At 43.1% G+C, this 26,036-nt stretch overlaps 1 protein-coding gene across 3 annotated transcripts in view; it reads left to right on the top strand.

Moving 5' to 3' along the window:
- The window catches only part of ANXA13 (annexin A13), a 58,092-nt gene that overhangs the window by 1,350 nt on the left and 30,706 nt on the right, over positions 1-26,036 (top strand). The window contains exons 2-3 of one of the 3 annotated variants that reach the window (XM_003903135.3): positions 180-302; positions 23,592-23,667. In XM_003903135.3, coding sequence (XP_003903184.1) covers positions 180-302; positions 23,592-23,667 — 199 coding nt within the window. Of the gene's footprint in view, positions 1-179; positions 303-22,636; positions 22,697-23,591; positions 23,668-26,036 lie in introns of those variants that run through there. The other 2 variants (XM_009213546.4, XM_003903136.3) reach the window with 2 other exon arrangements.

Below are 26,036 nucleotides of genomic sequence, written 5' to 3'. Positions count from 1 at the left end.
CAGAGAAACTGAAGCCTACTTTTCAAATACTTCTGATAGATGCAGAGGACCCCAGGAATAATCACTGGACCCTGCATTCACAGCTTAGGAGGAGAATTTTGTCTTTTGAAAGTCAACCCAGGGGGCAGCTGGCCTTTAGGAGTGGACCAGCATTTTTATGTATTTCTTTTAAATCCTAGAGCCAGTCGTACACCCTCTCAGAAGGCAGTCAGCAGTTGCCCAAAGGGGACACCCAACCCTCGACTGTCGTGCAGCCTCTCAGCCACCCATCAGGGAATGGAAAGCCAGAGGTCCCACAGCCTGTAAGCACTTTATTTTCCCTCCAAATCATAGGTATGACCCCTGCTGTCTCTTGGGGCCAATATGAACCCCCAGTGACCTGTCATGTTGGACCCTCCACCAGCCACCAGCCATCATCAGGCGTGACTTCCAAGCAGGGAAATTTTTCCCTGCAAAAAGTTTGTTACTGTATTTACAGGTAACGTAAAAACAAACTCTTGTAGGGGCTTAGTTTCTGTTCCCGACAGTGTCTCATTAACAACCCCTTAAAATCAAGCGCATGAGACTACACCAGGACCACTATGACATTTGAGAAAATAGTAAAGGAACTTAACATGTGCACAAGGAATGAATATACGTAAAAAGGTAAATACAGAATCTTTTTAAAGAGCAAAAAATTATCCCAGTAATGGCTTAACTTATTTGCATTAGAAAGTTACTTGAATATGTACAAACATAAAACTAGAATGCTGGTGGTTTTGAAACAACTACATAACCAAAACAAATACATAAATTAAATGATAATGTTATAAATCAATGCTGTTTAAATGTATGTTATCAACATAGTGTAATAGACAATGTTATTTTGTTGAGATTAAATGGCTGTGCTCAACATGAAATGGTCCCAATGGCTATAATGCTGGGATTTTTTGAGTTATACTTGGTTTTTGTTTTGCTTTGGTTCGTTTTCTGAGTGTCAGCAAATCTAAAATATGGTGTGGTATGTGACTTCTGAGTTCTTTTATCATATTTCTCTATTGAACCTACTGAGACACTTTCATTTGTAAGGCTCCTTGTAAGGCCATGGGACCTTCTCTCAGCTCACACACATGGTGTTTCTATTAAATCTCCCTCTGTTCACTCTTCTTTCTTCATTAGCCTGCAATAATTGAAGTATGACTATTTGGCATATAAACAATCATAAATACAAACACAAATGCAGACATTGAAATCATGAGCCAGAACTTGGTCACCTTGATGATCTAGTGTGCTTTATGTTAATTTTTAAGTTATTATCAGCATGAAATACAAAAGACTCCTAGAAAAGGTTTTATTCCCCCAAGAATATGTCCACAGACCAGGGGCCATAGATAATTGACATCTATTGTTGCAGAGCCAGTAGAATATTGGCCAGGAAATTGCATTTTTCAAGGTACTATCATCTGAAATCCTAACCAATCCTTAAATGAAAATTACTTTTGTGCTATCCTCAGTTCTTTTGCCACTATTACTGATTTTTTTGAACTGAAGACCTAGTGTTGCTAACTAACCTGTTTGGAGCAGCAGCAACCAAGACACTGGGTCATTATCATTCGCCAAATCACACAATGTTCAAAGAATTTCCTTATCCTGGAGGACATGTCCTTGTGTCCAGTGAGCTTTGTAGATAGAGTGTACACAGAGAAAAAGATCAGATCAGTGGAAAAATCTGCTTAGGTTTAGCTAGATGACTTTTCTATTGTCTGGGTTGTTTTCACAAGAATCACTATGTAGAGAAAAATACAGAAGTGAGACAGATATTAAGATTACTTTACCATGGGAGTGTGGCTAGAGGATATGGACAGATGACAGAGGGAGGGAGACCTCGTAGAGCCATTGATAAATGTGGAAATAATCACAAACTCAACTGGACTCATGATTTCTGGGAAATTACTTGCAAGGCTAATGAACAGGCACTAGAAAGGACCACAGCCCTGCTACTCAAAGTATGGTCCCTGGATTTGTAGCAGCATCCACATTGCCTGGGCACTTGTTAGAAATGCAGACACTCAGCCCACTCGGATCTGTTCATTTTAACAGACTCTTCAAGTGATTTTCAGGCACATTAAAATCTTAGAAGCACTGGACTATGGAACGCGTTCTCAAACTTGCCTGCATTGAGATCACCTGAGGAGTTCTAAATGCCACCGATGCGTGGGTCCCAGCCCTAGAGTCTGAATTAATTGGTCTGGTGGTTGTCCTGGGCATCAGGGTTTGTAAGTGCTTCCTAGGTGGCTCTAATGTGCAGCAGAGTTTGAGAAACACTGAAGTGTAGAATATGACTAATCTTACAAGAAGAGCTCTGCACACTGGGGACAAAGGCAGATGGTCATTGCACATGCTCATAACTGAAAACCGATTTGTAAATGTTAGAACATCTGTTCAGCGGTCTGCCACGTTGTTTGTGAACATGCCAAGTTTATGACTTGCTTGTGCCAATGTTTAGCCAACATAAATATTGTCTCCAGTGGGGAACAGTTTGGGACTTGTGGCAGGTGAACACCAGGCGAGCTCAGATGAAGGTGGACCAAGAACACCCAAAAACTGCATGACAAGTGGGGAAATAGGTCCAGATTCCTGAGAAAAGAAGAGAGGCTCTGGAGGCAGGTAAAATATGGCTAGGAATTTGAAATGAAAATAAGTATGGTCTTAACCAAGGGTTTGCATGAAACTGTGATCCCAAATCCAGAAGACCCATAGTCAAACCCTAGCAGAAAGCAGTCTAAATCATTTCAAAAGATCTTCCTTCAAAATAAATAAGATCCTTATTTATTTATTTAAGATCCTCTTAAATAAATAAGATCAGGAAATATTACTTTTTTTTTGAAACAGGGTCTTGCTCTGTTGCCCAGGCTGGAGTGCGATGGCACAATTATGGCTCACTGCAGCCTCGACCTCCCTGGCTCGAGCAATCCTTTCACCTCAGACCTCCAAGTAGGTGGGACTACAGGTGTGTGCCACCATGCCCAGCTAATTTTTTGTAAAGATAAGTCATCCTATGTTGCCCAGGCTGGTCCCAAACTCCTGGGCTCAAGTGATCCTCCCACCTCAGCCTCCCAAAGTTCTGGGATTACAGGTGTGAGCCACTGCACCTGACCTCAGGAAATCTTTTATCCCAGAAAGTTAGTCCTTCAGAACGTCACTGCAAAAGTGTGGGAGGAAGTGAAAGGGCCTCTGATGTCAAAACATGACATGCACCAAAGCATACCTTCTTCATTTAAAGACAAGTCTCCGAAGGGTAGCTACATTTTAGGTATGATTATGGAATCTTAGCCTTTTGGATATTTTGTCTATGGTGGATTAAAAAAAAAAAAAAGCAGCCATTGTAAGGAGGTGGTAAGAAGTCGGCAGAGGACAGATACACTAATAGAAGGAAGAACCTGCAAAATGAAACCTCAACACAAGAATTCTAGAGCCGTGGGAGTCTGGGGCCACTTGGTGCAGGGGAGAGAATCCTGCATGTCCCAGCAGCGTGAGCCCACCTCCCAGTGCTACAGCCACAGCAACAAGAACCAAAACTAAAACTCCCAGTGGTGATGGTTGTAACTGGAGGTTTAAATGAGACCTTCTGAAATGTTAATGATAATAACTGACATTTATAAAGTGCTTAGTAGACTGTGAGCTATTTTGAGAGTGTGAACAGTGACCCTGGAAGTTGGAGTCCTTCATGCCACCAAGCACTTCACATGTGTTATGTCATTTGGTCTTCATAACAATCCTATCAGGGAGATACTATCATTAGTCCCCCTTTTAAATGTGGGGAAAGTAAGGCAAAAAGAGTTTAGGTAAATTGTCCCTAGTTGGACTGCTAGTAAGAGGTCAAGCATGGATTTGGATTTAGGCACAAATTTTTAACACTATGCCTTGGGTTCAATAAAGTTTCTTTTTATGCCAAATAGAAGCTTAACCTATTGGGATTTCTGAAACTGTTGAACTGAACCATCACCTTGTCATCTCTTCACCCCCTTCCCTGAGCTTTCTGCATTCCTTGCCCCCCAAGCTGGATTGAATGCTCTTCCTTAAGGCTTTCATAGTTCTGTCTGCATAACTATTACTCCACTCCCATGTGGTTTTTTGTCTTTGTTTTGTGTTTTGAGACAAGGTCTCACTCTGTTGCACAGGCTGGAGTGCAGTGGCACAATTACTGCTCACTGCAGCCTCTGCCTGTCGGGGTTCTCCTACCTCAGCACCTCCATACCCCCAAGTAGTTGGGACCACAGGCGAGCATGACAACACCCAGCTACTTTTTAATTTTTTGTAGAGATGGGAGGGGAGTCTTCCTATGTTGCTCAGGCTGGTCTACAACTCCTAGGCTCAAGCAATCCTCCAACCTCAACCTCCCAAAGTGCTGGGATTACAGGTGCGAGTCACTGCGCCCAACAGAACCACTTGTTTTGTACACCTGCCTCACACTGGACTGATGGTTTCCTGAAGGTAGACCTGTATTTTTGTTCACCTTTATATCCCCATCATCAACACAATGCCTGCAGCATGGTAGACGCTTAACAAAATTTAGATAAATTCATCGATGCATTCATTACATTTTCTAAATAAATCTTAAACAAATGAGTGTTTTGCCCAGTTGGAGTTCAAATTCCTATATCTATTTGCATTCCCAGACCAATTCATGTGCAAGGACCTGGCATCTGTATATTTTTAAACTCCCCAAATGATTCTAATGTATCCAAAGTTCAGAGCCATGAGTCTAACGTCAGGTATTCTAGTGCAGTAGTTTTCAAATGAGGTCTCCCAGGCCTGCATCATTGGTATAATCTAGGATCTTGTTAGGAATACAAATTCTGGAGCCTCATCCAAGATCTACAGAATCAGAAACTCTGGAGGTGGGATCCAGCAATCTGCATCTGAACAAGCCTTCCACGTGAAACTGATGCATGCTCAAGTTTGAGAATGACAGTTGAAGCATAAGTCTTTCCCATGCCCAGGATGGGGCTATGCCTTGGCATTGACTATGGGGAACTCCCACCATTCAACCTGTAGAGATGCCCAGATGATGGCATTGAAACCCGGGTTAGCACCATGCCTTCCTCCCCAGGCTTCTCACCCTGAATGCAGCCTGGAGAACTCCCCCATTCTGCTCCTTTCCCCACCCCACCCAGGCTTCCCTCTCGCCCTGCTGCCATGTAAGATGTGACTTTACTCTTCCTTCACCTTCTGCCATGACTGTGAAGCCTCCCCAACCATGTGGAACTGTGAATCCATTAAACCTCTTTCCTTTATAAATTACCCACTCTGGGGTATGTCTTTATTAGCAGCTTGAAAACGAGCTAATACAGACAGCAATCATTGGATTCAGGAAATACTCTAAATCCAGGATGATTTCATTTTGAGATCCTTAACTAACTACATCTACAAAGACTCTCTTTCCAAATAAGGTGAATTCTGCAGCTGTGAGTAGACATGAGTTGGGTTGAGGAGGTATAGGCATAGGGAAGCCCAAGTCAGAATAAGGCAGGGGAGTAAAAACTTGAGTGCTGCTTTTAGCTAGACCATGCTGGAAGCTAGTGGAGAAGGGCTTGGAGAGAAACATGGCCAGAGGCAAGTCAAGCAGTTGGGAAGCAGTGGCCCTGGAGAGAAATGAAGACCCTCTGCCGCCCTCCGCCCTCATCAGCTAAAATAGCAACAATGGAATTGGGGACAAGAAGGCAGATCAGAGTCAAAGGAAACTTGCTAAGTGGATGCAGGAGGTGAGGGAAAGGAAGATGACAGAGTGACTCCAGGTGTCTTGTCTGGTTTGTGTGTGTGCACAGGTGGATGGTGGCACATCCCAGGGATGTAAGGCAGTGACAGATTGAATTTGGTTTGGGGATCTATAGAGTTTGAGATATCTTTGGGAAATATGAGTTCACAGTTGTTATTGTTTGTTTGTTGGACAACTAGTATGTGTTTGATCAAAAGTAGCACAGCACAGGACTCACTTTGACTTAAATAACAAAGACATTTAACTGTCAATTCTAACAGGAGCTCTGAATTAAGCTGATTCCAGTGTTGGTTCAGCAGTTCAGTACATCATTAGGGACCCAAGCTATGTCTGCCTTTCTGTCCTGCCACTCTGGATGTATTAGCAATGTCTCCCCGCCTAGGTGCAAGATAATGGTCATGTGTTCAAGTTAATGCTCTCTCAAGATAGTCACAAGCAAGAAGGAAGCAGATAGAGGGAAAAAATACCTTCTTCCTTATGTACCACTCCCCTATCAGGGAGGAGAATCTTTCTGCAAAGCTCCAAGCGGCAGACATCCCTTTCTATCTCATGGGCCAGAACTGGTCAAAAGCCCAACCCAAGACTGGCAGAGAAGAAGAGGAGACCCTTGAATCATAATTCATCCCTGAGGCTGAGCAAATCATCTTCTCAGTTCTCTCTCTCTTCTCTCTATGCATTGGCTTCTTTCTCTCCTACTGAAAATAAGTTTTTTCTTTTCCTGGTGTGGGAAGCAAAAGGGGTTGGTAAGAGGGAGGCATGGCCATAGATAGTTCAGGCACCAAGAGAGCTCCATGGCCTCACATAGCTCCAGATTAGCAGCCTCAAGGAAAATCTCTCCTTCCTCTAAGTATCTGTAAGATGCCAGGGAAGAATTCTTGTTGACTTGGGTCATGTACCTACCCCATGAATAATCATAGTTGGTAAGGTTGGCTCTATCCTTGGGGATGGGGTATATTGCTTTATCATCACCTCTTTCTTATAACTATTATATTTAATAATATTACTACTGCTATTACTACTACCACTACTAATACTAATACTACTAGATGGACTGAAATAGAAAGAGGATGCAAACCTGAAGATCAGATAGAAAGGGAGAAAAATAATTCTTTCCAAACAATGGGGACTTGGATGGTAGTGGTAGGAATGAAAAGGAAGATACAAATGTTTAAGAGAATTTTAAAGAAAGAATTAATAGATTAAAAAATTAATTAATTAACTAAAAGAATTAATTTTTTTTGATCCAATGTATAAACTCTTCTACCAGGGGAAAGAATAACACTCATTGTTTTGATACTGACTGAGACAGAAATTTGCTCACAGCAAATTTAGCTATTTCCCCTTGTTTCCTTTTCAGCAAATCAGAACTCGTCCACATACTGCAGATTGCATCCTGCCAGACAGCACATTTGATGCCATGAAGGCCCCGCTCAGCCCCCAATATTCTCACTTTTCAATTCCAATCTGCCCACTTATCATTAACTCTTGAGGATTCCAGAGTATACTTGCTACCCTTTTTCCTGCAAGTAATGAATCCCAAGTTCATACTCTCACTGAATTGGCAAAAGACGAAATTTGGCAATATAAGAAGGAAATGGATCATTCTTTTCTAATGAGAAACGTGCTTCATTTTTCATAACTCCTGAAGGCATGTTTCCTTTCACGGTTGAGAAATAGCCATCATCTCCCCACAACCACTTTATCCTCCAAGTTCTCTTTTGTTGATGCAATACAGCAGTAATTGGATATCTGGAAGTTTAGCACTCTTCAGAGGTCTCCAACTCCCCAAACAATCTGTGGACAACCTCAAAGCAGACAGTCATTTTCCCCAGGACACAACATCTTGTTTCCAGATAATGAATGTTATTCCGCTTCTACTAGAATCTCCAAGTTCTCCAGCCCAACACAGCACTCAAGGGCCCCTAAGAATGAGTCAACAGAGAGATGTCACTTGGCCACATCACCCTGCCAGTGTAGGCTGGAATGTTCACAACAATCTTGATGCAGACAAAGAAGCAGGAGGTGACAACAGGTTTCTCACTTTGAACTGATCTCAGCTCACACTCTTCCTCCTAGTTACCTTATCCCAGCACTCATCTTTCAGATTTGTCATCTGGGTTACTTTGCAGAAAAATTAAAGAAAGTAAGACATCGTGGTCCATTTCTATTCTTCCCTTTTAAGTTACCACAGCAATTTGCCCTTGGTGACTGGAGTCCTTGCTTTAGTCAGTACCTGTGTGCCATTTACCACCAGAGGCTTGGCCTTCTCCACACTTTTTAAAGAGATCCGTTGACAGAATTGTTACAACTATTTGGCCAGGGTTGTAGACCCTTGGCACATTAGTCCTTGGCACTGCTGACATTTGGGCCCAGGTAATTATTTGTGTGTGTGTGGCGGGGTGGTAGGGGAGACGGCGCTGTCTGTTCTGCGCATTATTGTAGGATGTTTAGCAGAATCCTGGCCTCTATCACTAGATATTCCAGTAATACTCCCCTACTCGTGCCAACTGAAAATGTCTCCAGACATTGCCAATTGTCTCCTGGGAGACAAAAATTGCTCCTGATTGATTGAGAACCACCACTTAAATAGGAAAACAAGGCTCCAGGGCAAATGTCCTCAGAGTGTCTTTATGTCTCTGGATCTCTACCAGAAATCACCATTCCTGCCCTTCTGGCCCAGGCATGTCCCTACACTGATTTCTTCTCTTATAACAGGGAAAAGTCAGCTTCTCTTGAAGATTGACCCTTGTCCTCCTGTTGATGACAGCAGCAGCCAAGAGGCAGCAGTTTTCTCAAAACTGTTAGCCCATGAGTAACTTCTTCTTCTTCTTTTTAAAAGATTCTCTATTTCCGTGGGTTTTGGGGGAACAAGTGGTATTTGGTTACATGAGTAAGTTTTGGGGCAGCAGGTGGTATTTGGTTACATGAGTAAGTTCTTCAGTGGTCATTTGTGAGATTTCAGTTCACCCATCACCCGAGCAGTATATACTGAACCCTATTTGTAGTTTTTTATTCCTCACCCTCTCCCACCCTTTCCTCCAAGTCCCAAAAATCCACTGTACCATTCTTATGCCTTTGCATCTTCATAGCTTAGCTCCCACTTAAGAGTGAGAACATATGATGCTTGGTTTTCCATTCCTGAGTTACTTCACTTAAAATAGTATTCTCCAATCCCATCCAGGTTGCTGCAAATGCCATTAATTCATTCCTTTTTATGGCTAAGTAGTATTTTATTGTATATATATATATATACCACAGCTTCTTTATCCACTCATTGATTGATGGGCATTTGGGTAGGTTCTGCATTTTTGCAATTGCAAATTGTGCTGCTATTAATATGTATGTGCAAGTATCTTTTTCGTATAATGACTCCTTTTCCTCTAGGTAGATAACCAGTAGTGAGATTGCTGGATCAAATAGTAGTTCTTATACCAGAGTGAGAAGGGTTTCACTGCAGAAACCCTCAGTAACAAGGCTGCTGGGCTGCTGGATTTCCTGTCTAGATGAGCAGTGCTCCCGTGGGAAGACGTGGGCTGGAACCATCAGGAGCTGATTAGCTCACCTCTCCTCTGGTTGGGTGTAGTACCCCGCTTGGACTCCTTATACCAGAGCTCAGTGCATGGCAGGATGACCACATTGTTTACACTCCTGAGTATACCATCAGTACCTTCGGGTACAATGGTGCCCACCACTTTAAGGCACAACATATTGAAGGGCCTTCAAGTCAGGTCTCCTACCTCCTACCCCGCCCGGCAGTCACCTTTGATAGGTAAATATCACATCAACACGTGTAACCCAGACGGCATAGCCTAAGGAAGCTTGTCTTTCTGTAAAATGACCTAACTATACCAATTTTCATTAAAAAGCATTGAAGTGCCAACATGGAAGCAACCCCAAATGTAAGAGAAAGGTCATATTTTAATCTAAAGAATTACACTCATTTTTCAGAACATACAGTCAACATATGTAAGCAAATCATGTTGAGCTGTGATCCAAATGGATGTTTTTCTAGTTTGAGTTTTATTTGTCAAATGATACAAGTATTTCTGCCCCTTTAGAGTGATAGCCAAACACTTAGTCATCATGCATGTCACTGTAACACTGCATCTTGGAAAGGAGGTATCAACAGCAGTGAACAATTCTGTAACGTTCTAGCACCCTACTAAGGTGGGCAGAGCTCAAGTTTCCTAACACACTTTCCCAACAGCTCTCTGATCAACCCCCACAGACGAATAAACCTCTAATGTGGGAAGAGGTTCTAGGCATGAAGGAATTAGCTTGCTTTTAGTTGGTGTGAGATCATGGAGGATCCTAATGAAAACAGCAATATACATGATGAAATATCAAATATTCTTATTCAAACTGTGCTTAAATATACCCAACAGGTTATGCTGCCAAATATATATTTTTCTGTTGGGTAGTTTTACTTTTTGCTCTGGCAAGCAATTAAGTGGATTTTAATTTTTTTTAAAAAAAAGCAAGGCTTTTTAAAAATCAAATTTATTGTTCCAAGGAAATCATGCCCAAGAAGCAATCGACTTAATGAAACCAATATGTCACTGATCACCCAAGATTCATGCTTCAGATGTGAATGGCCCCTCTATTTTGTTTCAAATTGCCCATCAATCTCTACTAACCATGTCTGTGGAAATGTTACCAGGATATTTTCTGGCTCTGAATTTATGAACGTTAAAAGTACAATAATTTGCATTCGTACTAACTGGCTTCAAAGTGCAAATGAGTAACCAGCTAGAGGTAAAAGAACATTGTTCTGAGTGAGAGAGGAGATGGGTGTTTCCATAAGGTGACCCTGGGCAGGTGACTTAACAACCAGGCTTCAGTTTCTTTATTTGTAAATGAGGGGATTGGATACATTAAATGTCTCCCAAGCTTCAGATTTAAGTACAAACTTCATGATTGTTGCCAAATACGTGGGTCACCTCTTCTACTAATTACTCAGTTATTTTAAATACTCACTTTTTAATATAAATTAATTGATCTTAAAAGGAAATTTTATACTGATGCCATAAATGGAAAATTAATATCAATTGACATAAATGTAGATAACTAAATGAAAGCAAAAATAATGTATTAAATTCTAACTAAATTTGATATTGCCAGTTGAAGGGTAAGGTCCTATTCTCTGACTAAAAAAGGACCTGTCTACATGGTCTACATAGGATACAGTGGGAGTCCACAAAGTAAATAATGAGGCTTTGTGGGCCACAGAACCTCTGGTACAAGTAGGTAACTCTGCCATTGTAGTGCAAAGAAGCCATAGACCAAATGTAAATGAATGGGTTGGCTGTGTTCCAATAAAACTTTATTTACAAAAATAAGTAATGGGCCAGATATGGCGCTCAGTCTGCAGTTTGCCAACCCCTGGATTAGATGAGTGTGAAGACCCACTATCACTAAGCAAAGACTTAATCAGAAGAGTTGGGAGAGAATTTTAAAAGGAGTTCCTTTCCTACTTGGAGGTCCAATGGCTTTAATGCTTTCAGTGTTCCACGTCACCCATTTGGAAAAACCTGGGTTGAATTTTCACTTTAAGATTTCATCCTAAACCTCTTCCCTTTATCTTTAGCATCTTGGATAAGGTCAAGGATTTCTTACTTGTGTAAACCCTCAGCACGTTTCTAAGTTGTCTTCCTCCTTTACTGGGATGTCAATGGGGAAAGTTTCTAATTTTTCTCAGACTAATAGTTCTCAACCCTGGCTGTTTGTTAGAATTGTCTGGGGAGTTTTAGAAATACTTATACCTGATATACCACTATACCTCAGATTCTGATTTCATAGGATCAGACTGGGAGCCCAAATGATTTTGAGTGCAACCAGGGTTGAAAGGCTACTAATCCATATCTTGGCCAGGTCACCTTCCTCAGAGTCCATTATTTCCTCCATTTGGTATTGAATTCTAAGAGCCCCAAACATTATTCAGCTCAAACTGTTTCACATCCGAAGGTCTTAGGACTTCACTTTCATTTGTGATTCCCATTATTTCTCCAGCTGAGGTATGATTGAGCCCTCCCACACACCTTGGTTAAATTTACTATTCCTCTTTTCATTCTCTCTGCTTCATCACCCTAGAAGGCTTGACACTATTCTCAGCTCAAGATTTCCAGCCAAATAAGTTTCCTGTTCCATTCTTCTGTCCCTACTACTGCCACTGACTCTGACATTAATACAAACTGGGTGCAAGACCAGGATGCAAAGGGAAAGGCATTCAGTGTATTCTGTAACATACAAAGGAAGAAGACTCCTCCTCCCATGGAAAGGAAGAGAACATTTACCAAGTACTTACAATGTGTCAGGCATTGTGCTAGGTGCTGGGGATATGAGAATGAACATGACATAGACCTAGCCTCCAAAAGGCTTACAGTCTAGGAAAGGAAATAGACTAATAAAAAAGCATGATAATGTACCTGTAAAAGGATCTGATTGAAGACTCCAGAACGGAGTGTAGCACAAAAGAGAAAGTCAGTGGTGTGCTAGAAAACGTCTCACCTCGAGCTCTCTAGGAGAAAACAGAAACCTAATTTGTGGTGCTTGCCAATTTCCATGGTGTAAATACTTTCACCGTGACTGATTTCAAGTTACTGGCATGATCTCACTGAGCAGAGTTGGGAAGCGATCACACAATTGGCTCTTGCCAGCTTGCAAAGTCAGCTCCAGCTAGCGTGGCCAACCATCCTGGTTTACCTGGAACTGTCCCAGTTTTAGCACTTAAAGACCCACATTCCAGGGAACCCCTCTGTCCTGGGCAATCAAACAGTTTAGCTTCAGCACACCACTGGAAGAATTCGATTCTTCCCCAGAGGATCAGGAATGGTTTCAGAAAGCGGAGGCTCCAGCTTATTTGCTTAAGTAGAAACATTCTCCACTGTTGCCAATGGAATCAATGGAAACCAAGTGTTTAATAAAAAAGGAGGGTCATGAGGCTCTGTGCTGTCAATCTCAAGTTTCTTTGGTCCTCCGAGGACTCGGGAAGTTGCAGGGAGGAATCTACTTGCAGCATCCCCCCTTTTTCCTCCCCTGCCTCACACTGATGGACCTGTTGGGAATCAAACAACTCAGCAATCCTTTTGCATAGATTCTGTCAAGCAAGGAGAAGTGATATTTTACCTATAAATATATTTGGCAATTTATCCAGCCGGAAAGCAGGCACCCATAAGAAGTAAGCATATTGGAAACCTTGGCCATCTCACTGGCTTCATGTCTTTTCAGTCTCCAAAATGTGTCTGCTAAAATTCAGCCCCCTGGCACACTGTAGTCCTTCAGCTATGATCCCTCCTCTACTTGAAGGGAAAGATACTTTAGGAAAGGGAGAACTGGAAGATTGGGTGTGAAATGAGGAGGAGAGGAGAAGGAAGAAGCTTCCTAAGGGCAAAAGGGCCACTTCCTCCCCTGCAAGCCCTGACTCATCATAATGAAACCTCCCTGTCCAGCACTCTGACATTGTCTTATTTAATCTTCCTGAGATTCTTCAGGGTGGGCAGGTATTAGTCCCAGTTTACAAATGAGAGGCAGAAAACATGATTCCATTAGCATAGGAAGGAATATTGGGAGCAGAATTTGACAATAGTACCTCTCCTGCATACACACTTTGCTCACTGGGAGATGGCTGGCTGTTTTGCCTTGCAAATAGTTGTGACTTTGTTTTCATTTTACTTTCTATTTTCTCATCATCAAGAATATTTATTGATCTGACAGTCATGGAAGAGGTTCTTGGCTTCCCTGGTCACTGGACAAGTCTCAGGTCTCAACTAGTGTTTCTGTAAAAGACTATCATTCTAAGAGTTGAACTGAGCTTTTCTTTCTTTCTTTCTCTTTCTTCCTTTCTTCCTTTCTTCCTTCCTTCCTTCCTCCCTCCCTTCCTCCCTTCCCCCTTCCCTTCCCTTCTTCCCTTCCCTTCCTTTCCCTTCCCTTCCTTTCTTCCCTTCCCTTCCCTTCTTCCCTTCCCTTCTTCCCTTCCCTTCTTCCCTTCCCTTCCCTTCTTCCCTTCCCTTTCCTTCCTTCCTTCCTCCCTTCCTTCCTTCCTTCCTTCCTTCCTTCCTTCCTTCCTTCCTTCCTTCCTTCCTTCCTTCCTCTCTCTCTCTCTCTCTTTCTTTCTTTCTTTCTTTCTGAGACAGGGTCTCGCTCTGTCACCCAGGCTGGAGTGCAGTAGTGCAACCATGGCTCACTGCAACCTCCACTTCCTGGCCTCAATTATTCTCCTGCTTCAGCCTCAGCCTCCCAAGTAGCTGGGACTACAGGCACATGCCACCATGCCAAGTTAAATTTTTAAAATTTTTGTAGAGACAGGGTCTCATTATGTTGCCCAGGCTGGTCTTAAGCTCCTGGTCTCAAGCAATCCTCCTACCTAGGCTTCCCAAAGTGCTGGAATTACGGGCATGAGCCACCCTACCTGGCCCAGCTTTTCTATTATTAAATTTTTTAAAAAATAATTATTTAGACAATAACCCCCAAAATCGATTAATGAGAAGTCAATAGTAGAGTTTCTGAATCCAGACTGCATGGGTTTGAATCCCTGTCTCATCATACTTGTGTGCCTTGGTTTTTCTCATCTGCAAAATAGGAGATAATAATACCTACCCCATAGGGTTGCTGGGAGAATTAAATGTGTTGTTATTTGTAAACTGTCTGGACCCATATTAAGTGCTCTATATTTTGCTGTCATTCTCAATTTGGAGTTTTCCTCCCATACATCTCTCTTCGACCTTTAGCCCCTGCTACTCTTTATCTATGAGTACATGAGTACAAAGTGATTTCTAATTTAGGACAAGCTTATGTAAACAGACATGTTGAGCTTCCTATAGTAAACTTCCAGTTTTAAAGGAACTACACAAAGCACCATGCAAAGGACTCACTCAACACTCAACAGGAATCAGGTCAAGATGGAAGAAAGGAATAAAAATAACACTCAGCACTCGCCACGTGTTGAATATCCTGCCAAACGCTTTTGATCCATATTCTCCTAACAACCCATACGAGGTGGGTACTATTATTACCATCTTTCAGATGGGAAAACAGCCTTGGAAAAGATATGGAGGGAAAAATAGCCTCATGCCTGGTTCAAAGGTAGACGTCTGTGAGAGAGGAGGTAGCACTTGTGTGACCTCAAAGAAGACCCTTCCCCAAACTGGACTCAGTTTCCCTAACTCTGTAGAGTTCTTAAGATCTATACAAGGCAAGTTTACAACGAAATATTATTCGGCCTCAAAAAAGAAGGAAATTCTGCCATTTGTGACAACTTGAACAAACCTGGAGAACATTATGCTATGTGAAATAAGCCAGAAAAATAAATAGTGCATGATTCGACTTACATGAGGTACCTAAAATAGTCAAACTCATAGAAGTAAAGAATAGAACTGTACTTACCGGGGGCCAGAGGGAGGGGAAACGAAGCACTCTTCAACTGGTACAAAGTTTTGGTTATGCAAGATGAATTCACTCTAGAGATCTGGGGTACAGCAAATTGTACCCTATACTTTATTATGCACTTAAAAAATTGTTAAGGTCAAGTGCAGTGGCTCATGCCTGTAATCCTAACACTTACGGAGGCCAAGACTGAGGATTGCATGAGACAGGAGGATTGCTTGAGGTCAGGAGTTCAAGCTTATGTAAACAGACATGTTGAGCTTCCCATAGTAAACTTCCAATTTTAAAGGAACTACACAAAGCACCATGCAAAGGACTCACTCAACACTCAACAGGAATCAGGTCAAGATGGGAGAAAGGAATAAAAATAACACTCAGACAGGACAACATAGTGAGTCCCTCTTGCTACAAAAGTTTTTAGATACAAAGTATTATTTGTTTAATGGGTTGATGTCAAGTTAAATGTTCTTAACACACACACACAAGGGGACAGAAGGAAATTTTCATAGCTGATGAAATATTTATTACCTTGATGGTGGTGATGGTGTTGTGAGTGTATGCCTATGTCCAAATTCACCAAATTGTATAATTAAATATACAATATATTTTACAGCAATTATACCTCAGTAAAGATGTTTAAAATATTTTTCAGGGATTTTGAAAAAAGAAAAACTATAGGCAAGTTTAATCAGAATTTAAAAATTCTAATAAAATTTTTTATTTTATTAAAATAAAATTTAAAAATTCTAATAAAAAATTAAAGGCAAGCTTAATCAGAATCACCAATATTGGTGCAAGGTGGCATTAACCAACAGTGGCAATGGTAACAGCTTAAACTGAGGAGAGTCAGGTGTGCTCTCTCCAGCACCCCCTTCACCTACCTCCATTTTGCTCGTGCTTAACAAGCCCAGGCCACTACCTGATTCTAATCTTGGCCCTGGTATTTAATCTCATTTCATGCCAGCTCAAACAGCAGCTCTCTGTAGATCAGTGTACAGCGAGCCCTCTGCCCTCTGCTCCCTGGCTCTTCCCAGGGGCCCTCCTGGCTCACAGCCCAGATACCAAGTAACCATTGTCAAATATTTACTGAGCAGAGTGCAGCCAGCCAAGGCTTCTGAGGAACTGCACTGGAAATATTAAACAGTCCAAATGCCACTCCCATTGCATTTTGATAGTACTTTCAGAGTTTACAAATGACCCTTACATCCTATGTCACCCACCATCCCACCTCCTACGTGCTACCACCTGAGTGCTTACTGTAATCCAGCACTGTGCTACTACATCCCAAACACGAATGCATCTACACCTCATACCACCCCATGGGCAGGCACATCTCCACTTTAAAGATGAGACAACTAAGGCTCAGAGACGTGAATCAGCTTACCCAAGGTGGTACAACCAGCAAAGGGCAAAACAGCAATTGAACAGAGTAGGTCTGACTCCCAAGTCCACACTATGTGGACTATTATGTCATGATTAGATGCAATCATGTTAGCACATTGATAGGTCATAGTAAGCACACAAGTACACAGACTCCCAAAGCATCAGGCTGTCGTCTCTCCCTGGCATATCTTCCTTCCACCTCCACCTCTGTCTTTATTTAATTGCTTGCCCTACTGCCCTTTGAGAACCAGCACTAATGTCAACTCCTCCATAAAAATTCCTTTCTCCTCTCAGCTATTTGCACGCAGAAGTGCTTACTGTATCATAATGCAATTGTCATGTGTCATTTAAACATTTATTTCCCTGGAACAGGGACTATGCTTCATAGATCATAGAGTCCACCTCAACTGGGGTAGTGCTTAGCATACAATAGATTTTAATACTTGTTTGTTCAAGGAAGATAAGGGAGGAAAGAAGAGGAGAAGAAGGAAGAAGAAAAAGAGAGAGAAAAATAATTCAGAGTCTAATTTGCCTGCAACATATTTCTTCTTAATTAATTCACATGCCTCTCATGAGACAATCTATTCCTACTGTCCAGCCTTGAAGCTATTGAAGTAGAAAATCAGGACACAAGGACTGACAAGTATGAATGTACTTAAATGAGTGTATTTCTGGCTGTGTTCTGGAAGATGCTGGTTACTATATAATACACAGAGCAACCAATTTGCAAATCATACCCCTCAGCAAACTCCTTCACACATTCCATCCCCAGCGTTTGCTGCAACCTGGAAGATGTTCCTAGAATGTTCCATTTCTATTATAAGAGTTAAGACTTCCTTGAATTGGACTGGGACAGAAGGCATTTGATGAGGCGTCTGTTTTTCCATTCTGGTTCTTCTGGCTGCGGGTACCAGAATCTTGATTCAGAAGAGCTGACCTCCCTCCTGGGCAATCTGGTCTGTTGCAGCAGGAACATCCCTGAGTCATTTCTCCGCGTGGGTGTTTTCTGCATTCTTTCTGCCAAGGTGACACCGCTTCCTAGGATCAGAGCATCTCAGTTTATTTTCTATGCTTCCTCCTTTGAGAAAAATGGATCATTCATGTCCTTGTTTTAGAGGAGGGAACACAGGAATGTAGATACACAGAGAAGGACATGTAGACCTACTAGAAGGAAGAAAAAACCAAAGAGGAAGTCCGCCCAGCACCAGCCTTACTCACGCACCAGGCAGTGCCTTTCATAGAGCTGACAGCACTTGCTTCAATTTTGGACCTGAGGTCCAGGCATGATGGCCAGCACCTCACCAGAGTGGTATCCCACGGAGAGTCTCACACCCAATGAGGTGTGAATTATCACACTCGTCAAATGAGACAGCTAACAAGGTGTGATGCTGGGACATCATGCCAGGCCACCTGGACTCCACAGCGTGACTGCCTGGTGTAAAATATATGTCTGGAACTTCAGATCCAAGCTGCAGGTGACCAATGAGAAATTGATCTTTAGAGTGCCATTTACAAGGTGAAAACTCCTCAAGCAGGAAAGGGGTTTGAAATATTCTGGAAAGTTTATTGCTGATTTGTCTTCAACAAATATCAATTGTTTGCATTTACTAAGACCGTGCTGTCAGCCGGGCTTGTTTTTGATGCTTGGCACGAATAACTTTAATTCTTCCAGGAACCTTACGTGGTAGGCACTATTATTATCCCCATTTACCATTGTTAGGTTCTAACTGAGATCCGAAAAAAGTCAGTGGGGTGGCATATAGCTGGAAAAACACTGGAGGAATCGCAGGGAGTTTCAACATGGCTTCTTTCACGGGGTGCAAGCGAGCCTGGGTGTGAGCCTGGGCGTGAGCCCCAAGCCATAGGTACAGCGTTAGCAGCGTAATTGTACCTTTTACAGACAATAATGGCTCCGAGCCAAGCACGAGCGCATGCGAGTGGTTACTTAACGCGCCTCACGTGGCGTGGTTACATAACGTGCGGAGTTGTGCGTCTGCACTCCAAACCCGCGGAGACACGCAGCGTCGGAAAGTCGCCTTGGCCTACTGCCCACTAGAGCGCAGCCATCTCCCTTACAACCATGAAGAAAGTATGGCACAGAGAGGTTCTGTAACATGCCCAAAGTCACACAGCTAATAAGCAGTTGTGCTGGGTCTCAAATTTACTTGACAATAAAGCCACATTCTTCAACTTTACTATTATTATATTTTCAATGGCCACCTATTATAAATATGATGTTGCTGGGGCATTATAAGATAAATATTTGACAAGTTTGGGAGATATCTATCCATCTGAGATCAACATATATGAATTAGAAAACTATATATCTACATATGGTATGTGTGTGTGTATATATCTTCACATACATACCTTCCAAACCTGTTCAATCTAAATATGTAGAATTGAAATCTGCATGAATATCACTTTTATGAAATCTTATAAATATCACAAGGCAAAAAGCCAAGAAATGACCCAAAGAGGCAGGGAATGGGCTAACATTTCTCTAGCTCCCTGTTTTCTGGCATTTGAAAAGTTATTTCACGTAAGCCTCAAGCCTTGCAACGCAGAGACTGCTCCCATTTTACAGATGAGGAGATGGTGGCTTAGAGGTTAATGGCCCAAGTTCACACAGCTGCTAAGAGGCAGCTCTGCATTCAAACCAGGCTTCCTGTGGGCTCAAAGCCCAGACCTCTAAAATCATTTTTATTGACGTTTAGTATCTTTTGCTGTTTTTATCTGTCTCCTGAGTGTCAGTGCAAGCACTGTCAAAATAGGAACAAATTGAAAGAAAACAAAATAAGGAATGTTGTCCTGGCTCTATGATGTCTCATCGTTGAAAACAAGTGGAATATCCGTGTGGTCTCCTAAAGAAAGCCTCACAAGCATGTCTGACTTCATCCTGGAGTCCCCTGCAGCCCATTCTGGATCTGACTTGCATTCTCGCTGTATGCAGAAGTTCTGCTTAGTTGCCTCAGGTTTCAAAAACTAAATCTCCGGATACGGATAGGCAAACAGGCCTGAGGCCCCATCATCAGCTGTCTATCCCATTAACAATGAACAATGGACGGGAAATGTCCATTCCATATACATTCCTGAGAAGAAGTTCTGCACCCAGCTCCTGGGAACAAGCCATAGGACACCCGTTCCTTCAGCACTGAGCATCGCTGATGAATACAGCCATTGTGGAGGCAGCCCCCACCACAATGAGGGGAAAACGCCAAACAGACTGTTTGCTTTTTCTCTCTCTTTCTTTTAAAATCACATCACATGATTCTTTCACTTCGACATCAAATATCCTGCTGTTACAAGGAACAAGCCTGAATTATCTTCTCAAGCAGATTAAGAAAGATAACCAACATGGCTAACAGTGGTTCCTGCAGGGATTCAGGGCACTGGGACCTCAACCTGCCCTGCTGATGGTGGTACCTCTGACAGAGAGTCCTACCCCACATTATTTGTTAAGAAAAAAAAAGAAGGCTGGTTGCAGTGGCTCATGCCGGTAATCCTAGCACATTGGGAGGCCGAGGTGGGTGGATCACTTGAGCTCAGGAGTTTGAGACCAGCCTGGGCAACATGGTGAAACCCCATCTCTACAAAAATACAAAAATTAGCCAGGTGTGATGGCACATGCCTGTAATCCCAGCTGCTTGGGTGGCTGAGGCAGGAGAATCACCTGAACCTGGGAGGCAGAAGCTGCAGGGAACAGAAATTGCAACACTACACTCCAGCTTGGGCAACAGAGTGAGACCCTGTCTCAAAAAATTTTTTAAAAAAAAGGAAAAAAGGAAAAATTAAGTCCCAGTGTTATCGTCAGTCATAACACATGACTCAACACTCTCCTGCTGCACCTCCCAGATATCAGTTATTTGGGTTTTTTGGTCTTGGGCATGTTGAGAACATTCATTTGTCTTACCCCTCAGCTCCTACAACTCTATGATATTTGTATCATGGAACGGCCTCCCTAAAACAGAAAGGGGATCAGGGGCAGGCATGTCATTTAGATCTGCCAGAATCAGAAAATCTGGTTCTAGCCTTGGCTGCCACTCAACCACTGCCTGGCCAGGTGATCTTAGACAAGTCTCCACACGGTCTCTGCAAGCCCTCACAGGTTCTTTGTGCAAATGAAAAAAGGTGACCATTGAGGGGAAGCAGTCCTGCCAGCATCAGGCTCGGCAAGCGTGCCCCCAACTCAGTCCTGCCCCAGCCCCTCAACCAGGGCCTCAGGCAGGGCATAACACGCACAGCCATTTGCAGAGCCCTGCATCTCTGTTTCAGCGCATTAGTTGTGAAGTGGGACAGATCCTTTGTCCCACAAAATTCTCTGCACTGATGAGGCTAACAGGACATAGAGAACAGCTTATGAATTAGCCGAGTGATAAGAGATTTCTGTTGCCCTGATTCAATTCTACCTCACTTCCTGGGCACTCCATAATACTTTGGATGAAAAGCAAAGAAGCCATTACTATTTTGAAGTTGCTTCTTCCACACTCAGAGGACCAGCTCCTTCAGAACTTGATCAAAAGTAGGGTGGCCCTTATAAGTGTACGGCCTCTGCAACTGCATAGGGCCCCATGCTCAGAAGGGCCCTGTGCTTGGCTTAATACTCTGATGTTACCATATTGAAATTCTTGGTAATTTTTGAGCAAGGAACCCTGCACTTTCATTTTGTACTAAGCCCAGCAAATTATGGAACTGGTCCTGCCAACAAGCCTTCAAAAGCACCAAATAGCTTTCTTATATCTCACAAAATATTTGAATAAGGAAAACAGGAGGTATCATTCTGCAACTCCAGCGTCATCCGACCCCTCTGTCGAATCATGGAAGCTCTAGTCATAGAATGTGAGGCAGTATTGTACGCTGCACAGAGCACAGGCTTTAGGAGGCAAATTGAGCTGGGTTCAGTCCTGCATCCTGCCAGACCTCAAACAAATGATCTAACCTGCCTGAACCCAGGTTTCCTTACCTGGAAGGCAGAGCAGTAATGCCCACTCTTCCCTATGCATAATAAAGAAAGGTCTATAAACTGCCTGGCACACAGCAGGTGTACAACAGTATCAGTCCTCTTCCTGGCTTGTTTCAGGAACAGATGCTGCAAGATGGGGCACGCCCTCATGTTCCAAAAGGCAGGGAGGTGATACGTGGCCCCGACGATCCTTTCAGCTCTAGGAGTCTGTTATTCTCCATTAACCAAAGCCTCAAGCCAGCGCGCCTTCAGTCCACAGATATTAGCCGGGACACTTTGGGTCGCAAGGATGGAAACCCAACTCATATTAACTTAGACCAAGGAAGTTTGCTAGTTAATGAAACTGGGAAACCCAAGGCGCTGCTGTGTCTGAGGATTTGTACAATGTGTTTCTTTCTCTCTCTCCCTTTATGCAGTGGACAAAATGGCCACTAAGAGCCCTAGACTCACGCACTTTCACTCTAGCAGACCCAGTAGGAGGCAGACGTGTATCTCTCTCAGTATCTATGTAGCAACCAAGGGAAAGACTCCAATTAACTCTAATCCTGCTTGGATTACATCTTCACTCCTGAACCAATCCTGATTGCCAGAGTCACAGGGCATGTGCCCACATTGGTGACCAAGGGCAGGACAAAGGGGCTCGAGCCTCATGACCAACAACCCCAATGAGGCCACACAATGGGGGAAGGGGAAATAAGGAAAATAAGGATGCCATGCAGAGAAAGGCAACATACCCAGTGAGTTGCATGTGGTTTACTGTTCACTTCCACTGGGTGCCAAAGGAAATGAAAGCGGGGAGAACTGAACCGTGGTGGTACTGCCAGTAGCACTTAAACCAGCCCTCACTGAAGGATGGAAAATATATGGACATGCCAGCCATGGTGGCTCACGCCTGTAATCCCAGCACTTTGGGAGGCCAAGGCAGGCAGATTGCCTGAACTCAGGAGTTCAAGACCAGCCTAGGAAACATGGCAAAACCCCGTCTCTACTAAAAATACAAAAAATTAGCCAGGTGTGGTGGCGTGCACCTATAATCCCAGCTACTGGGGAGGCTAAGGCATGAGAATCACTTGAACCCAGGAGGTGGAGGTTGCAGTGAGCTGAGATCGCACCACTTCACTCCAGGCTGGGCGACACAGTGAGACTTTGTCTCAAAAAAAAAAAGAAAATATATGGACACATATCACTTAGGAGAAGCTCTGTGAGAAAAGGTAAAGACAGGAAACTCAGTGTGTTCCTAGCTACCAGCTGCATAACTACAATGAACCTCACAGGTTAATTGCAGTTTTTAAAAGTTATGTGTTTATATTTGTGGTTAACTTCCATTTATGCAAGCAATACTGGGTTTCCATTTTTGTGCTAACATAGATTTCCTTTTTAAGATAACTTTAGTAAAAACAAATGTCAATTGAAAGGGAAATAAGCAAATAATAATTATAAGCAAATAGTAATTTGCTTATTATTTAGACATAGGTAACTGTGGACGCAATACTGCATGTGTTGTGCCAATGACTGAAGTATGGGAAACAGCTCAGTACAATATATAAACAGGACTTTACCTTTCCAAGGAGCACTAAAACCAGAACTGTGCTTTTACTGGTTCCTATAAGTGTCTCCAACAAACCAAATACGTGTCTCTCATTGTATGGATGGCAAAGATCCAAGTCACCAAATGAACCTGTAATAAGGTCCTAGAACCCTCAGCTTCTGACCTATTCCTTAGACATAACTGTGTCTCCTGGCAAAGGGGGAGAACCAGCACTCCAGTACACTGGCCCAGAGTATTATTCTTTGTTTCAGAGGCAGACACACAAAGGTGGGGTTGATATGAAAATCACTCATTGCAGAGCTGGCCAGGATGATTGTCCTTGAGGACAGAGGGACCCATTCTCCTGGTCATCCAAGGCCAGCTGGCCCCAAGGAGTGCCAGCCACCTCTCTGGGGCCAGAGTCTCCCCAGCCGATGTCCGCATGTACCAGTGTGTGAAGTGACAGCTGGTCCCTGGTTAGGATGACTGTTTGGTCCTCCAGTTTGCTACTGATTTTAGCCAGAGATCATTAAGGAATGTCTATATTGTCATCTCACCTTTTCAATTATTCTCTCCAGGCTAAAGCGAGCAGTCCTCAGGGTTTTGATGTGGATCGAGATGCCAAAAAGCTGAACAAAGCCTGCAAAGGAATGGGTATGAGAGACATTTTGTTGCTAATTTACTTCTGAAGTTGATTAAACTTGGTCTCATGTCCAACTTTCCCATGATGTTAGGAAGCTGACATCTCACTATCTTGTGTATTCCAAGCTAACGCAAGTCAATCACTTCCACTGACCTCTTTATTAAAGTTCGCAAAATTATAGTAGGATCCTATGACTTTTCAGGATTCTATATAACAGCTAGGAGTTGGATATTGTGACATTTAATTTGACCTTGAGGTGAGAGAAACTTCATGAGAAGCGCAGTTCATGCAATCGTGGTGTATTAGTCTGTTCTCATGCTGCTAATAAAGACTTACCTGAGATGGGGTAATTTATAAAGAAAAAGAGTTTAACGGACTCCCAGTTCCACATGGCTGAGAAGGCCTCACAAGCATGGCAGAAAACGAAGGAAGAGCGAGGGACTTCTTACATGGCAGCAGGAAAGAGAGGATTAGACCCAAGTGGAAAGAGTTTCCCCTTATAAAACCATCTGATCTCGTGAGACTTACTACTGTGAGAACAGCATGAGGGAAACCGCCCCCATGATTCAATTGTCTCCCACCAGGTCCCTCTCACAACATGTGGGAATTATAGGAGCTATGATTCAAGATGAGATTTGGGTGAGGACACAGCCAAACCATATCACCTGGTATGATCTAAACCCCTCTGATCCTTTCCCTAGGAGATGGTGGGGAATTGAGTCTGATGAGAGCTGGATAAGGGACCTGGAAGCAACAAGTAAAAGTAGATCGGTCGGGTGCGGTGGCTCACACCTGTAATCCCAGTACTTTGGGAGGCCGAGGTGGGCAGATCATGAGGTCAGGAGATCAAGACCATCCTGACCAACATGGTGAAACCCCATCTCTACTAAAAATACAAAAATTAGCTGGGGGTGGTGGCAGGTGCCGGTAATCCCCAGCTACTCGGGAGGCTGAGGCAGGAGAATCACTTGAACCAGGGAGTCGGAGGTTGCAGTGAGCCGAGATTGCGCCACTGCACTCCAGCCTGGGAGACAGAGAGAGACTCCACCTCAAAAAAAAAAAAAAGAAAAAGAAAAAAGAACTAGATCAAGTAACTGGCCAAGATCAACCATCAAGGGTTGAAAATGGAGAAGCTGTTTACATCCTAAGGGTCAGAGTTGGGGACTCCACAAGAAGTCAAAACTAAGGTAGACCAGGGACCTGAGTGGGATGAGGGGGAGAGCATCTAGGTCTAGGGCCATGAAGAGAGGCCCTGAGATCCAAGAAAGCCACTCATGACACAAGGTCTAGTCCCAGAAGCCTGGAAGAGGGTGAGATCCAAAGCACAGATGGAAGGATTTCCCTTAAACAGGACAAGAAGGGAAGGCGCTGAGACTGACAGCTGGAGTAGATGCCTTCATAGGTGTTGTCAGGGCAGAAATTGAAGGCACCCATGCCTGGTAACCTGACATTGCTCAGTGAGGGGGAGGTGAGTTTGTCTGCTGAAGAGAAGGGTTTGACAATGGAATATGGCACTTGAGTGGTGGCTTGGAATAGCCCTTGAGTAGTAGAGAAGGGGGAGACAACCAAGAGAAGACTGCTGATATGCACTGAGGGCCCCACTGAGTAGGGAGATCATGGTTTCTCATGGCTCCAGCCCACATGGTTGTGTGATTTTTCCCTGTATCCTTGAAGGTAGGACTGGAGAAATTGATTGACCCCAGGTTTGCTGATCAGGAGTTCCAGAACAACAAGCAAGTGAAATCATTGAAGGGGACAGAGGGGTCAAGGGGTAAAGTGAATTAATTTCCCAGATTTTCTTTTTTACATTTATTGAGAAACTGTTAAACTTTCAGGCATTGGGCTAATCACTTTATATACAAAATCTCATCAAATTCTTACAAAAATCCATTCTCCAGCTGAGGAAACTGAGGACCTGACATTTTAAGTAAGACAGACAAAGTCACCAAGCCATTAAGTGGGGAACACGGAGATTGAACCTGTTCTTGTCGCTCACTCCAAATGTCACCAATTTAGAGACATCTTAGCTAGGGCACCTCAGCTACATGGCTGCAGTCCTGGAGGGGGTGGGGACAGACTGAGAAAACATTGCTCAGTGTCATTAACAACAGGTAGGAACCATCTCAGTCCACAGAATGTTTTATTAAATTAATTTTTTGCTTATTGAGATATAATTTGAATACCATAAAATGCACCCTTTTGCAGCATGCAATTCAGAGTTTTAGTATATTCACAGGATTTTGTGACCATCCCCACTAATTCCAGAACATTTCACCCCTGAGAAAGAAACTCACACCTATTAGCAGCCCCTCCCTCTCTTCAGCTCCGGGCAATCACTAATCGGTTTCCTGTCTCCACTGATTTGCCTATTCTAGACATT

Source organism: Papio anubis, chromosome 8 (assembly GCF_008728515.1).
Source record: "Papio anubis isolate 15944 chromosome 8, Panubis1.0, whole genome shotgun sequence".
In the NCBI taxonomy this organism is placed as follows: Eukaryota; Metazoa; Chordata; class Mammalia; order Primates; family Cercopithecidae; genus Papio; species Papio anubis.
The sequence above is the reverse complement of the archived record's forward strand: the minus strand, read 5'-3'. Positions and strand labels throughout refer to the sequence as shown.